The sequence below is a fragment of the Salvelinus fontinalis genome, chromosome 39, assembly GCF_029448725.1.
Source record: "Salvelinus fontinalis isolate EN_2023a chromosome 39, ASM2944872v1, whole genome shotgun sequence".
Classification (NCBI taxonomy): Eukaryota; Metazoa; Chordata; class Actinopteri; order Salmoniformes; family Salmonidae; genus Salvelinus; species Salvelinus fontinalis.
Genome location: NC_074703.1, coordinates 12,592,572 through 12,604,302, shown reverse-complemented (window position 1 = coordinate 12,604,302; position 11,731 = coordinate 12,592,572). Strand labels below are relative to the sequence as shown.

The following is an 11,731-nucleotide window of genomic DNA, read 5'->3' as shown; positions in this document are numbered from 1 at the left end:
CCTGATTACAGACCGTGATCAAACCCGGGTCTGTAGTGATGCCTCTAGCACTGCGATGCAGTGCCTTAGGCTGCTGAGCCACACGGGAGGCCATTCATACTCAGTCCATTCATACTGAATATTTCTGTTTTCTATCAAGGACATTTACACCAAGCACATGAAGTGTCAGTGACTCAATGTGTTAGTTTTCAATTTTCTGTTCACTTACTTATGGTTACAAAGCTAATGTGCTGCTACACTGCTAATGTTGAGAACCTTAACATTGGACTGACTGAGGGAAAAGTTGGCTTCAACAGTTACATGTATTACTTAGTTATTACATATTAACACTTACAATCACCTGTCAACATGCCAATTTAACACATATGTACGTGCTGTAATGTATGTATTTAACAAAAATGGCCTAACGTTTTTTGTTGTTGTGTGATTGTTGTACATCATACAAATATGCTAACAGATCTCACAGGCTCATCATAGCATTCAGTCATTGACCAATAGGCACACATACTAAACATCTCTGAGTTGTCATTATTACAGAAGCCAGGCCTAAAGTCTGTGTGGTGGTAGCTCCCTGCCATTGCTGGGAAAATGTTCCCTTTTCTACTTAGGAGAAGAAAGCCCAAATGTGAATTGTTGTTTTCACATCAGTTTGCGGGCAATGTGTGTTTTAGGGAGAACTTCAAAACCAAAAAAGACACAGTTCAGAATATAGTACACTATGGCCATACTGTACTCTAATGTAAACTATGTAATTGCATGAGGAAATTATTTGTGAGTTGCTGTAAACAAATGCTCGCCTTGTCTTGCCCCTTCATCAATGATATAACTGTCATGGAGGCGGAGTTTCATCCTACACGTTCCTCTAACTCCCCTACAGTTATGGTAATGACAGCCAAGAGATCCGTTGTTGACGTGGCTTTTCTTTTACAGTTAGCGAGACAGCACAATCTAAAATCAGATACAGTGCAAGCATCAAATCAAGAGTTGTTTGTTCTGTTCCTACAGTACAAACAGACAACAACACACAAAAGCATGAAATTTCATTTTTTTTTATTATAAAGATCCTCTTTTCCTTTGTTGGCTGAGTGGCCTTTTGAAAGCGTTGCTAAAAGATACATTGGATGTAGCCTCACTTTTTATGGGACCACATTTCCATATAATAACCCTGAAAGGAATAACTTTTCTTTTCATTTACTTTATGGGTGGTTTGTGGCGTAGCTTATTGCTGACATTTTCCCTTTCACATGGATGGCAAATGAGCTGACGTTTACTTAACGAGGCAATGTCAATGACCAAACAAACACTTTGCATTTAGTGAGCAAGAAAGCCTGGCATCTCTCTCAAACGTTGTTCTATTCCATGATTTAATATATTTAATTAATTCATACCTCTAAATATTGCAATACATTTGATAGCAAAAGGTTACCGTATGTTAGGAGAATGACAACTTTTGCATACATTCTGTGACAAATGAGAACAGCGTTACCCAGATAAATTAAACAAAAATCCTTCAGGTACATAGACAATTTTCATGACAAGTTTGATTCAAAACCTTTCTATATAATGCAAGACTGGCAGCATTGCTTGCATGGGAATGAGCTTGGCAATGGCAAAACATACTTAGCACACAGGAAATACAGCAGATACAACTAACAATATTCCTACCTGGAAAGTCAAGGACAAGACCATTGGTGAAAGGGCACAGGTCATGGTTGTAAAAACTAGGGATCAGATACTGTAGCTACTAGCTGGAGGTGACAAAATACCCAGGACACGACTAAAGGGGAGGACTGAGTCTTGGGAAATTGTAGTTTTACGTTCCATTTTACAAACATTCTATACCAAATGAAATACTGTACAATGAGTAGACTGAAAGCAGCTCCAAGTCCCTCGTTGTTTGCAGATCCCATGAAACCGCATAGGTGTCAACAATATGGCAGAAGCTCCCCAAAGCCCATTGAAAAGGCTAGATGAGGGCCTCCCGGGTGGCGCAGTGGTCTAGGGCACTGCATCGCAGTGCTAGCTGCGCCACCAGAGTCTCTGGGTTCGCGCCCAGGCTCTGTCGCAACCGGCCGCGACCGGGAGGTCCGTGGGGCGACGCACAATTGGCCTAGTGTCGTCCGGGTTAGGGAGGGTTTGGCCGGTAGGGATATCCTTGTCTCATCGCGCTGCAGCGACTCCTGTGGCGGGCCGGGCGCAGTGCGCGCCAGCCAAGGGGGCCAGGTGCACGGTGTTTCCTCCGACACATTGGTGCGGCTGGCTTCCGGGCTGTGTTAATTAAGAAGCAGTGCGGCTTGGTTGGGTTGTGCTTCGGAGGACGCATGGCTTTTGACCTTCGTCTCTCCCGAGCCCGTACGGGAGTTGTAGCGATGAGACAAGATAGTAATTGCTAGCGATTGGATACCACGAAAATTGGGGAGAAAAGGGGATTAAAAAAAATGTAATGAAAAAAAAAGGCTAGATGGTGCCATCACCATTATTGCTTACATATATACGGCTCCTTCGGATCTGTAAACACAGAAGGGATGGGGGCTAGGGGTTCAGGTCAAACATGTATGTCCCATACATACAACTTTTATGAGGGCCTGATTACACAATTGAGTTAGAGTTCTCTGCACGAGACAACACAGCCTTAAAAACGGTCACAGATTTTAGTCCATCAGATTCCTTCTTCAGATACTTCAAATCACTAGGTTCCATCCTGATACTACATGTCTGTACAAGTCACATTTAGCTGTGGTATAACATTATACTGTGATCACGTAATACTCACAACACAGTTCGTAAAAAAAAAAAACAACCATAAAAACATGGATCTCTGGGCTTTGTCTATAAACATGTAGGTTTGGTACAGTGACCATTCAATTTGACGTGCCAAGTCACATCTGGATGCCAGTTACCTTGTCATCGGTGGGAATGGGAACCTACAGTAGTTAAATGTGTCCCCTAGAGAACTTTAATAGAATGGAAATTCAATGGTAGCAATTTTCAGGGGCGCAACTTTGGTTTTAGAAGTGGGGGGGCATACTTTTTTTATCCAGTCGGACAAACACTCCAAACAGCCTACCCGACCGCTCGCAGGTGTCCGCATCTTCCTAAAGCACACCGTTGCCTCGTTTTGTATCACATTCCAATGATAAAATTGGGGGGGACAAAATGAAATTTCAGAATGTGGGGGAAACATGTCCCCCCCCCTCCAGTCCCCAGTAAAAGTTGCACCCCTGGATATTTTGAATGATAAAACATTGAATTGCCTTGAAATGAAATGTATTCTGGAATAACTACCTTCTCTGTTATAAGGATCCTTATGCATTTGGGATCCAGATCCACCAAGACTCAAGTAAGCTTTATGCAGAAACAGCACTATGAAGTTATTTTCAGTTTATGTGAATGGAAATTACATCACTTGTAATTCTCAGAAATGCACCACTAATATATTTAGATGACATCAGTGTTTTCCCAGGAAGATTGCATCAAATGGGCTTCCAACAACTATTTCAATGATTCAATAATTTTTTATTTAACCTTTACTTAACTAGGCAAGTCAGTTAAGAACAAATTCGTATTTACAATGATGGCTCCCGAATGGCGCAGCGGTCTAAGGCACTGCAACTCAGTGCTAGAGGCGTCACTACAGACCCTGTACGTGCTGTGAACTGTCAGTGAGGGGGGGATCTCGGCAATCAATTCCTGTCCACTCCATCACCTCAAAGGACGTGAACACACTTTGTAAAGCTTTATTCCATTACAGCCTAACGCTAAGATAAAATTAAGTGTTTTCTTTCTAAAAATGGTGTCTGCAAGATATAGCAGGTCTCTTGCACTGTTTCGAGATCATTGATGGATAAAAAAGCCTACTCATCTGACATGCATATATACTTAAATGAACATACAACATCAAGACAATGAAATGTAGGTCTTCTAAATGAATGTCAATATCCAAGTTAGTTCAATATATTAATACCAGCAGTAACATATCAGTCCCTTCCTCACCTTGAAAAACTCTATTCACAGTCACACCTGCAAAACTAACCGAGAACAACAATAGTATATAGGTCATGGGAGGCTTGGGGCTAGAGCTGGCTAGTTCCCAGACACTGATCAGGGTCGACCTACATCTTTGTCTGAATGCATCCATTCAACCTGCATATAATACATTAAGAATACATTTACAGTGTTCGCCCTGTTATGATCATTCACAATAGAGCATGGCACCTTATGACAGACTAGGAACCTGCAAGTAAGCATTTGGATGGACAGTGTATACCATGTGTATCCTCTAATAACATTAAATTATAGATCCATGAATGCCTACATAAAGCATTTCACACAGGTGTTTCACAGAATGTATTTTGTTTTGAACTATTTCTTTATCTGCAGGTTCACATGTATAAAACTTTGACATAAAGACACCAACTACTGTTTCCATATCTATCCACACAGTAGGTATAACATTAAAAAGCAGTCTGATCACTGTTGTGCATTTTGAGAACCATGTTACAAACAGTCCATTTTGCATGGTGGGGCTTGAAGGACACACCCTGAATGCTACGCAACGTGTTCTTCAATGACCTGCTCCAAGGCCCTGCTTCCATTCTTCAAAATGCCCTCTGTGGCTGCAGCGTCCATTACTGGGTGCTTGGCGCTGCATTTGTGGGGGTGCTCGCCCCCCATTTCGAGGAAGGCCACCCTCTTTCCACCGGTGACCCTTCTGTCTGCGAGCTCCGCCTCCCTGGGATCTGCACAGAGGAGCATGGCACGCCCGCCGCACCCACCAACGCCCCCGGCCTTTCCACCATGGCAATGGCAGGGAGTGAGGTACAGGTAGAGGAGCACCAGGACAATGCTGACCACACAGGACGCCAGCGTGGTAAAGGCCGTGTTAAAATGCTCCCCGCCGCTGCTACGTTCCTCCCCGCTCTTGCCCAGTCCGCTGGGGTTACCTACGGAGACGGTTACCTCCAAAGTCTCGTTGGCGCTCCGGTGTCGCCCGCGGACTGCAACGCATGAGTAAGTCCCTGAATCCTCCCGGAGAGCCCCTCGGATCTCCAGGGTACCGTTGGTGAGGACCCTGAGGCGGCTGCTCTGACCGTTTGTTATGCCCAGTGCCGGGGATCCATCGCCCGGGGTCACCCAGAACACCATCAACCCTTCCCGGAGGGGGAGAGAAACGCCAGGGCACGGCACCATAAGCCAATCGCCAGGCTCTGCCTGGTAAGACACTTCTACAGTTCCATGGAACCCACCCTGAGGGCTAGAAGAACAATTCAGCCACTCCTCCTGACCCAGGCTGCATGGATACTCCTCCCTGAAGTCTAGTAAGGGACGGTACTGCCTCCTCTCCCAGTACTCCAGCATGGCGCGCAGGGCACAGTCGCACACCAACGGGTTCCCCTGCAAATAGATGCCACCCTGCAGCCAGGTGGCCAGAGAGAGTAGGCTCTGCACGGGCACCTGCCTCACCATGTTCATCGACAAATCCAGGAAACGCAGACGTGGCAGAGCCCCATCTCGCTGGTAGAGCTCCAGGGGGAAGGCAGCCAGTCTGTTCCCGCCCAGATACAGCCTTTCCAGGCTACTCAGCCCCTGGAAGGCTCCCGCCATGGTCTGACTGATGCGGTTTCCAAACAGAAGCAGCACTTCAAGTTCCCCGAGCCCATGGAAGGCAGATGCGTTGAGCCGAGACAGCCCATTGGACGAGAGGTCCAGTTGGCGAAGATGAGGGGTGGGGGCGAAGGCGTCCGGTGCCAGATGGGTAATGGCGTTTTGACTGAGGACCAGCGTGGTCAGCCTGTCCAGACACCGGTCTGGCCAGTTCGAAAGCAGAGCAGAGAGGACATTGTGGCTGAGGTCCAATCGGGTGACATAGCCTGGGAGGTCAGGGGGAACGGTTGACAGATTGCGACCACTGCAGGAGACGATGTCGCTGGCACACAGGCAGGGTGGTGGGCAGGCGGCCGTGAACGTCATACGGGACAGACACATGGACAGGAGGAATGCCAAGGTAACCCTAAAGCCATGTAAGTGCCCGTCAATGGGCACACACAGTGGTTGTGGCACAACGGGACACATTCTACAGTTTGAGGGCTGAGTCTCAGCTTGTTGTTGAAGAAGTTGCAAACATCTTATGAGCCACTCTTAAGCGTCCCATTCAAAAAGAGCTGAGAGAGAGAGAGAGCGAGAGAGAGAGAGCGAGAGACACACAGAGAGGGAGAGATGGGTATTGGCATCCGATAATGTCATATGACAGTGATTAACTTGTTTTCTCTGCAAAATAACCTTAATGCTACAGTCCTTAATTAAAACAATAAAAGAGGCCATCCCACCTCTGTTTTGGTAAAAAACTGAGGGATGGACATGGAGAAATGTAACCACTCTCAAATTCATAGACAGAGCTGTGGATGTAAGGACTGATGATCCATTTAATTAGAATTATAGTTTTAACCATGTTTTGAGGCTTTACAGTGTTTGTTTACATTGTTTACAAACATTGGAGTAAAATATGTTTACATTTTGGGTTCTGATGGGGTTAGACAGTTGAACTAAACTCATGAGGGATTAGCTATTAAATTTGATAACCATCTCGTTTATGCTCGTTTAGAAGGCAATTTACAGTAGAATAGTACTAGTGAAACTGTTATTTTACCAGCTGAAAATTAGGCTATAAGGGAATAGATTGAGTCTCATAGAAAATACTCCCAGAGGGCAGCAGAACAAAAGAAAAGGTCCAAGCAATAGAAAGTTTAACATAACCACTTACATTTCCAAACGATGAAGATCCTCATAATAATGCGTCATCCTTTTTTCGTATTGTGACCATTGCCAATTAACGTATTTCGCTCTCCTCTGGAACTGTTTTCATCTCACACAAGATGCCTAGGCTATATTCCGTTATAAGAAAAAAATGGAACCTATACTTCATACAATAAAATACACTTTCTAGTGTATTATCATCTCCAAACAGACTCCAAATGAAAGCTGAGCTTTCAGGACTCAGGAAGCGTGTTGTTCAGTTCACCTTTTGTGGGAGCGGTTGCTCACAAAATAAATATGGCACATCGATAGTAGGCTTAGGCTATTAAACCAATTAGGCGACTTGTTTTCTCGCGTCCCCGACAAATTAAACCGTTGCTTGGATGCCACGGTGTGTCTTAGTAGGTTACGCTATTGCGCAGCATCATTTGGTCTACAACCCTCAATTGATTTTATATATACACAACATGTGTAAACACAGAATTTGCAAATGAACATGTTTCATTTACAAATAAAACAATTGATACTGTAGGCTGATAGATGGACCTATCATTGATAATCTGGCTGCAACAATTGCATAATAATATTGGCATTGGCGTTATTGACTGAAATGTATAAAAATATAAACGCAACATGTAAAGTGTTGGTTACATTTTTCATGAGCTGAAATAAAAGATCCCCAAAATGTTCCATAATGTACAAAAGGCTTATTTCTTTCAAATTTTGCTCACCAATTTGTTTACATCTCTGAAAGTGAGCCTTTCTCATTTGCCAAGTTAATCCATCCACCTGACAGGTGTGGCATATCAAGAAGCTGATTAAACAGCATGGTCATTAAACAGGTGCACCTTGTGCTGGGGACAGTAAAAGGCCACTAAAATGTTTTGCCACACAACACAATGCCACAGATATCTCAAGTTGAGGGAGCATGCAATTGGCATGCTCACTGTAGTAATGTCCAACAGAGCTGTTGCCAGAGAATTGGATGTTCATTTCTCTACCATAAGACGCCGCCGTCATTTTAGAGAATTTGGCAGTATATCCAACCGGCCTCACAACTGCAGACCACGTATAACCACACCACTTACACATTCAGCTTCTTCATCTGTAGGATTGTCTATGGGGAGGGGGTGGGTGCTGAGGAGTATTTCTGTCTGTAATTATAGCCCTTTTGTGGGGAAAAACTCATTCTGATTGGCTGCGCCTGGCTTTCCTGTGGGTGAACATGGATCCCAAGTGGGTGGGCCTATGACAACCCAGGGCCACCCATGGCTTTGCCCCTGCCCAGTTATGTGAAATCCATAGATTAGGGCCTAATGAATTTATTTCAATTGATTAATTTCATTTCATTCCATGAACTGTAACTCAGTAAAATCTTTGAAATTGCTGCATGTTGCGTTTATATTTTTCGTCAATATAGATAATCTTCTCCCGGGGTAGGTTAGCCTATGACATAGGGTTTCACACAAGTGTGTTAAAATCCATTTAATCAGTTTTATTTAGACACTCTTTAGTAAGTAATACTGAAAAGCTAAGTCTATTTGTCTTATTTGAATGATTTAAATAAAATATGGGGGAGAAATGGTGTTGGACATGTCACCATTAACACCCGCACTATGAGGAGATTTGATGTAAAGTCCTTTTTAACTCACCTGCACATTCATTTTCTTTGTTGCTCCTTTTACATACAATCCATTATGTACCATTACACTAAATATAATTTGAATAATGCAAGATCTTAAATCCCAGCAGTCTTTAAAATGACATTCAGGAGCAAAAGGTTTTCAATAGTTGTTTTTAATTCATTAAAAAAAGATTCATTGGAATGGAATATAAATAATAACATTAAATAACATTGGAATATAACATTTAATAACTAATTAACTCAGTGTAACGATGTGGCAACTCTCTTATGTTCTGATATTGCACAATTCTAATTTGTACATGTAGGTCACAAATAAAGCTATCCCTAGTAAAATTGGAGCACAACTCATGAGCCCACCTCCTGCACTGCTCGCACCTAATCCAGTGCCCACCTGTGACTGAAAACAGGGGGAGAGATGCCAATTGAATATCTCTCTTAAAAATGTAGATAGCTATCTAGCTATATGACATAAAATGCTGTGTAAAATAGCTAAAAGGCAATAAAGTTGCATTAACTGTAAAGTTGCATTATCAGTCACCAGCGGAAACATTTAGAACTGACACTAAGTTGTTCTCTTTTTTTATGTATTTTACCTCAGACGATCTGGTAGTAAGGTTGCTAGCTAGAACTCCTAGTAGCTTATGCTAATTAGCGAGCTGACTAGCATTTAATGCTAGTGAAGTTGCTAGCTAGCAAGTTAGCATAAACTAGCGCTAACTGGGCTAGCCATTGTCTAAATGAGCCCCAGGGGTCGGTTACCCCCTAGTATGGGGGAGAGTTGCCCCAACACACTCATCTTACATACTCAAAAATGATCAACATGCTTCTCTCTAAGCAAGTTGGTTATTTATCTTAAGGCTTTCCTACTTGTATATTTAACAAAAATACACTGCTCAAAAAAATAAAGGGAACACTTAAACAACACAATGTAACTCCAAGTCAATTACACTTCTGTGAAATCAAACTGTCCACTTAGGAAGCAACACTGATTGACAATAAATTTCACATGCTGTTGTGCAAATGGAATAGACAAAAGGTGGAAATTATAGGCAATTAGCAAGACACCCCCCAAAACAGGAGTGATTCTGCAGGTGGTGACCACAGACCACTTCTCAGTTCCTATGCTTCCTGGCTGATGTTTTGGTCACTTTTGAATGCTGGCGGTGCTCTCACTCTAGTGGTAGCATGAGACGGAGTCTACAACCCACACAAGTGGCTCAGGTAGTGCAGTTCATCCAGGATGGCACATCAATGCGAACTGTGGCAAAAAGGTTTGCTGTGTCTGTCAGCGTAGTGTCCAGAGCATGCAGGCGCTACCAGGAGACAGGCCAGTACATCAGGAGACGTGGAGGAGGCCGTAGGAGGGCAACAACCCAGCAGCAGGACCGCTACCTCCGCCTTAGTGCAAGGAGGTGCACTGCCAGCGCCATGCAAAATGACCTCCAGCAGGCCACAAATGTGCATGTGTCTGCTCAAACGGTCAGAAACAGACTCCATGAGCGTGGTATGAGGGCCCGACGTCCACAGTTGGGGGTTGTGCTTACAGCCCAACACCGTGCAGGACGTTTGGCATTTGCCAGAGAACACCAAGATTGGCAAATTCGCCACTGGTGCCCTGTGCTCTTCACAGATGAAAGCAGGTTCACACTGAGCACATGAGCACATGTGACAGACGTGACAGAGTCTGGAGACGCCGTGGAGAACGTTCTGCTGCCTGCAACATCCTCCAGCATGACCGGTTTGGCGATGGGTCAGTCATGGTGTGGGGTGGCATTTCTTTGTGGGACCGCACAGCCCTCCATGTGCTCGCCAGAGGTAGCCTGACTGCCATTAGGTACCGAGATGAGATCCTCAGACCCCTTCTGAGACCATATGCTGACACATGCACATTTGTGGCCTGCTGGAGGTCATTTTGCAGGGCTCTGGCAGTGCACCTCCTTGCACTAAGGCGGAGGTAGCGGTCCTGCTGCTGGGTTGTTGCCCTCCTACGGCCTCCTCCACGTCTCCTGATGTACTGGCCTGTCTTCTGGTAGCGCCTGCATGCTCTGGACACTACGCTGACAGACACAGCAAACCTTTTTGCCACAGTTCGCATTGATGTACCATCCTGGATGAGCTGCACTACCTGAGCTACTTGTGTGGGTTGTAGACTCCGTCTCATGCTACTACTAGAGTGAGAGCACCGCCAGCATTCAAAAGTGACCAAAACATCAGCCAGGAAGCATAGGAACTGAGAAGTGGTCTGTGGTCACCACCTGCAGAATCACTCCTGTTTTGGGGGGTGTCTTGCTAATTGCCTATAATTTCCACCTTTTGTCTATTCCATTTGCACAACAGCATGTGAAATTTATTGTCAATCAGTGTTGCTTCCTAAGTGGACAGTTTGATTTCACAGAAGTGTGATTGACTTGGAGTTACATTGTGTTGTTTAAGTGTTCACTTTATTTTTTTGAGCAGTGTATATAGATCTAACTTCATTGGAATATATCTACAACTTTTTTGAAATGTCCAAAAATGACCACAAAATCGTTTTGTTGAAATATCTCCAAAAGTTGTATTGACATGGAGGACAGTTTTTGCAAGAACAGTGACAGCCAGGGAAAATGTTCGAACAATAATTTGGTGGCATCTTGTGGTCTTTATTAGCCCAGGGGGCTACTACTACCATATTTACAATTATTGTTGCTAAAGGCTAATCAAATGTCATCATACAAGTCTAATCAAGAAATGTAGGCTATGAAATCATTACTGAAATCATTATCATTACAGATATTGATCAAATCCATAATCAGTAAGTGCAATCGAAGGTTTTTACTTGAATTATGTAGGCACATCCCACTGGACAGAGACAGTTCAACATCTAGTTTTGATTTATATTTGGTTGAGTTGTGAATTCAACAACAACAAAAAATTCACCATGTCATTGGATTTAGGTAAAAAGTTGGGCGAAAACACCCCGATATACCCTTATGTTGATGACTTTTGGAAAATCCAATCAGTATTCCACTCAACCAGTTTTTTCCCAGTGGGATGTTTCTTTGGCCAAACATGTTATTCATTGAAAGGATCCTGTGTTGACACAATTAGGTGGCCTATCCCATATCTCTCAAGTCTCCACTTTTTAAACCTTTGTTTAACTAGGCAAGACAGTTAAGAACAAATTCTTATTTACAATGACAGGCTAGGAACAGTGGGTTAACGACCTTGTTCAGGTGCAGAACGACAAATTTTTACCTTGTCAGCTCAGGGATTTGATCTAGCAACCTTTTGGTTACTTGCCCAACGCTCTAACCACTAGGCTACCTGCCACCCCACTTATAAGGCCAATCCGCT

At 43.8% G+C, this 11,731-nt stretch overlaps 1 protein-coding gene across 1 annotated transcript; it reads right to left on the bottom strand.

Moving 5' to 3' along the window:
- Positions 1-1,050: 1,050 nt before the first annotated feature.
- LOC129838694 (amphoterin-induced protein 2-like) lies at positions 1,051-7,198 on the bottom strand. Its single transcript, XM_055905832.1, has 2 exons — positions 6,761-7,198; positions 1,051-6,161 (listed from the first exon to the last, which is right to left on the bottom strand). Exon 2 carries the CDS (start codon positions 6,070-6,072, stop codon positions 4,549-4,551), a length of 1,524 nt encoding a protein of 507 aa, XP_055761807.1. The 5' UTR covers positions 6,073-6,161; positions 6,761-7,198; the 3' UTR covers positions 1,051-4,548.
- Between the last annotated feature and the right edge of the window lie 4,533 nt (positions 7,199-11,731).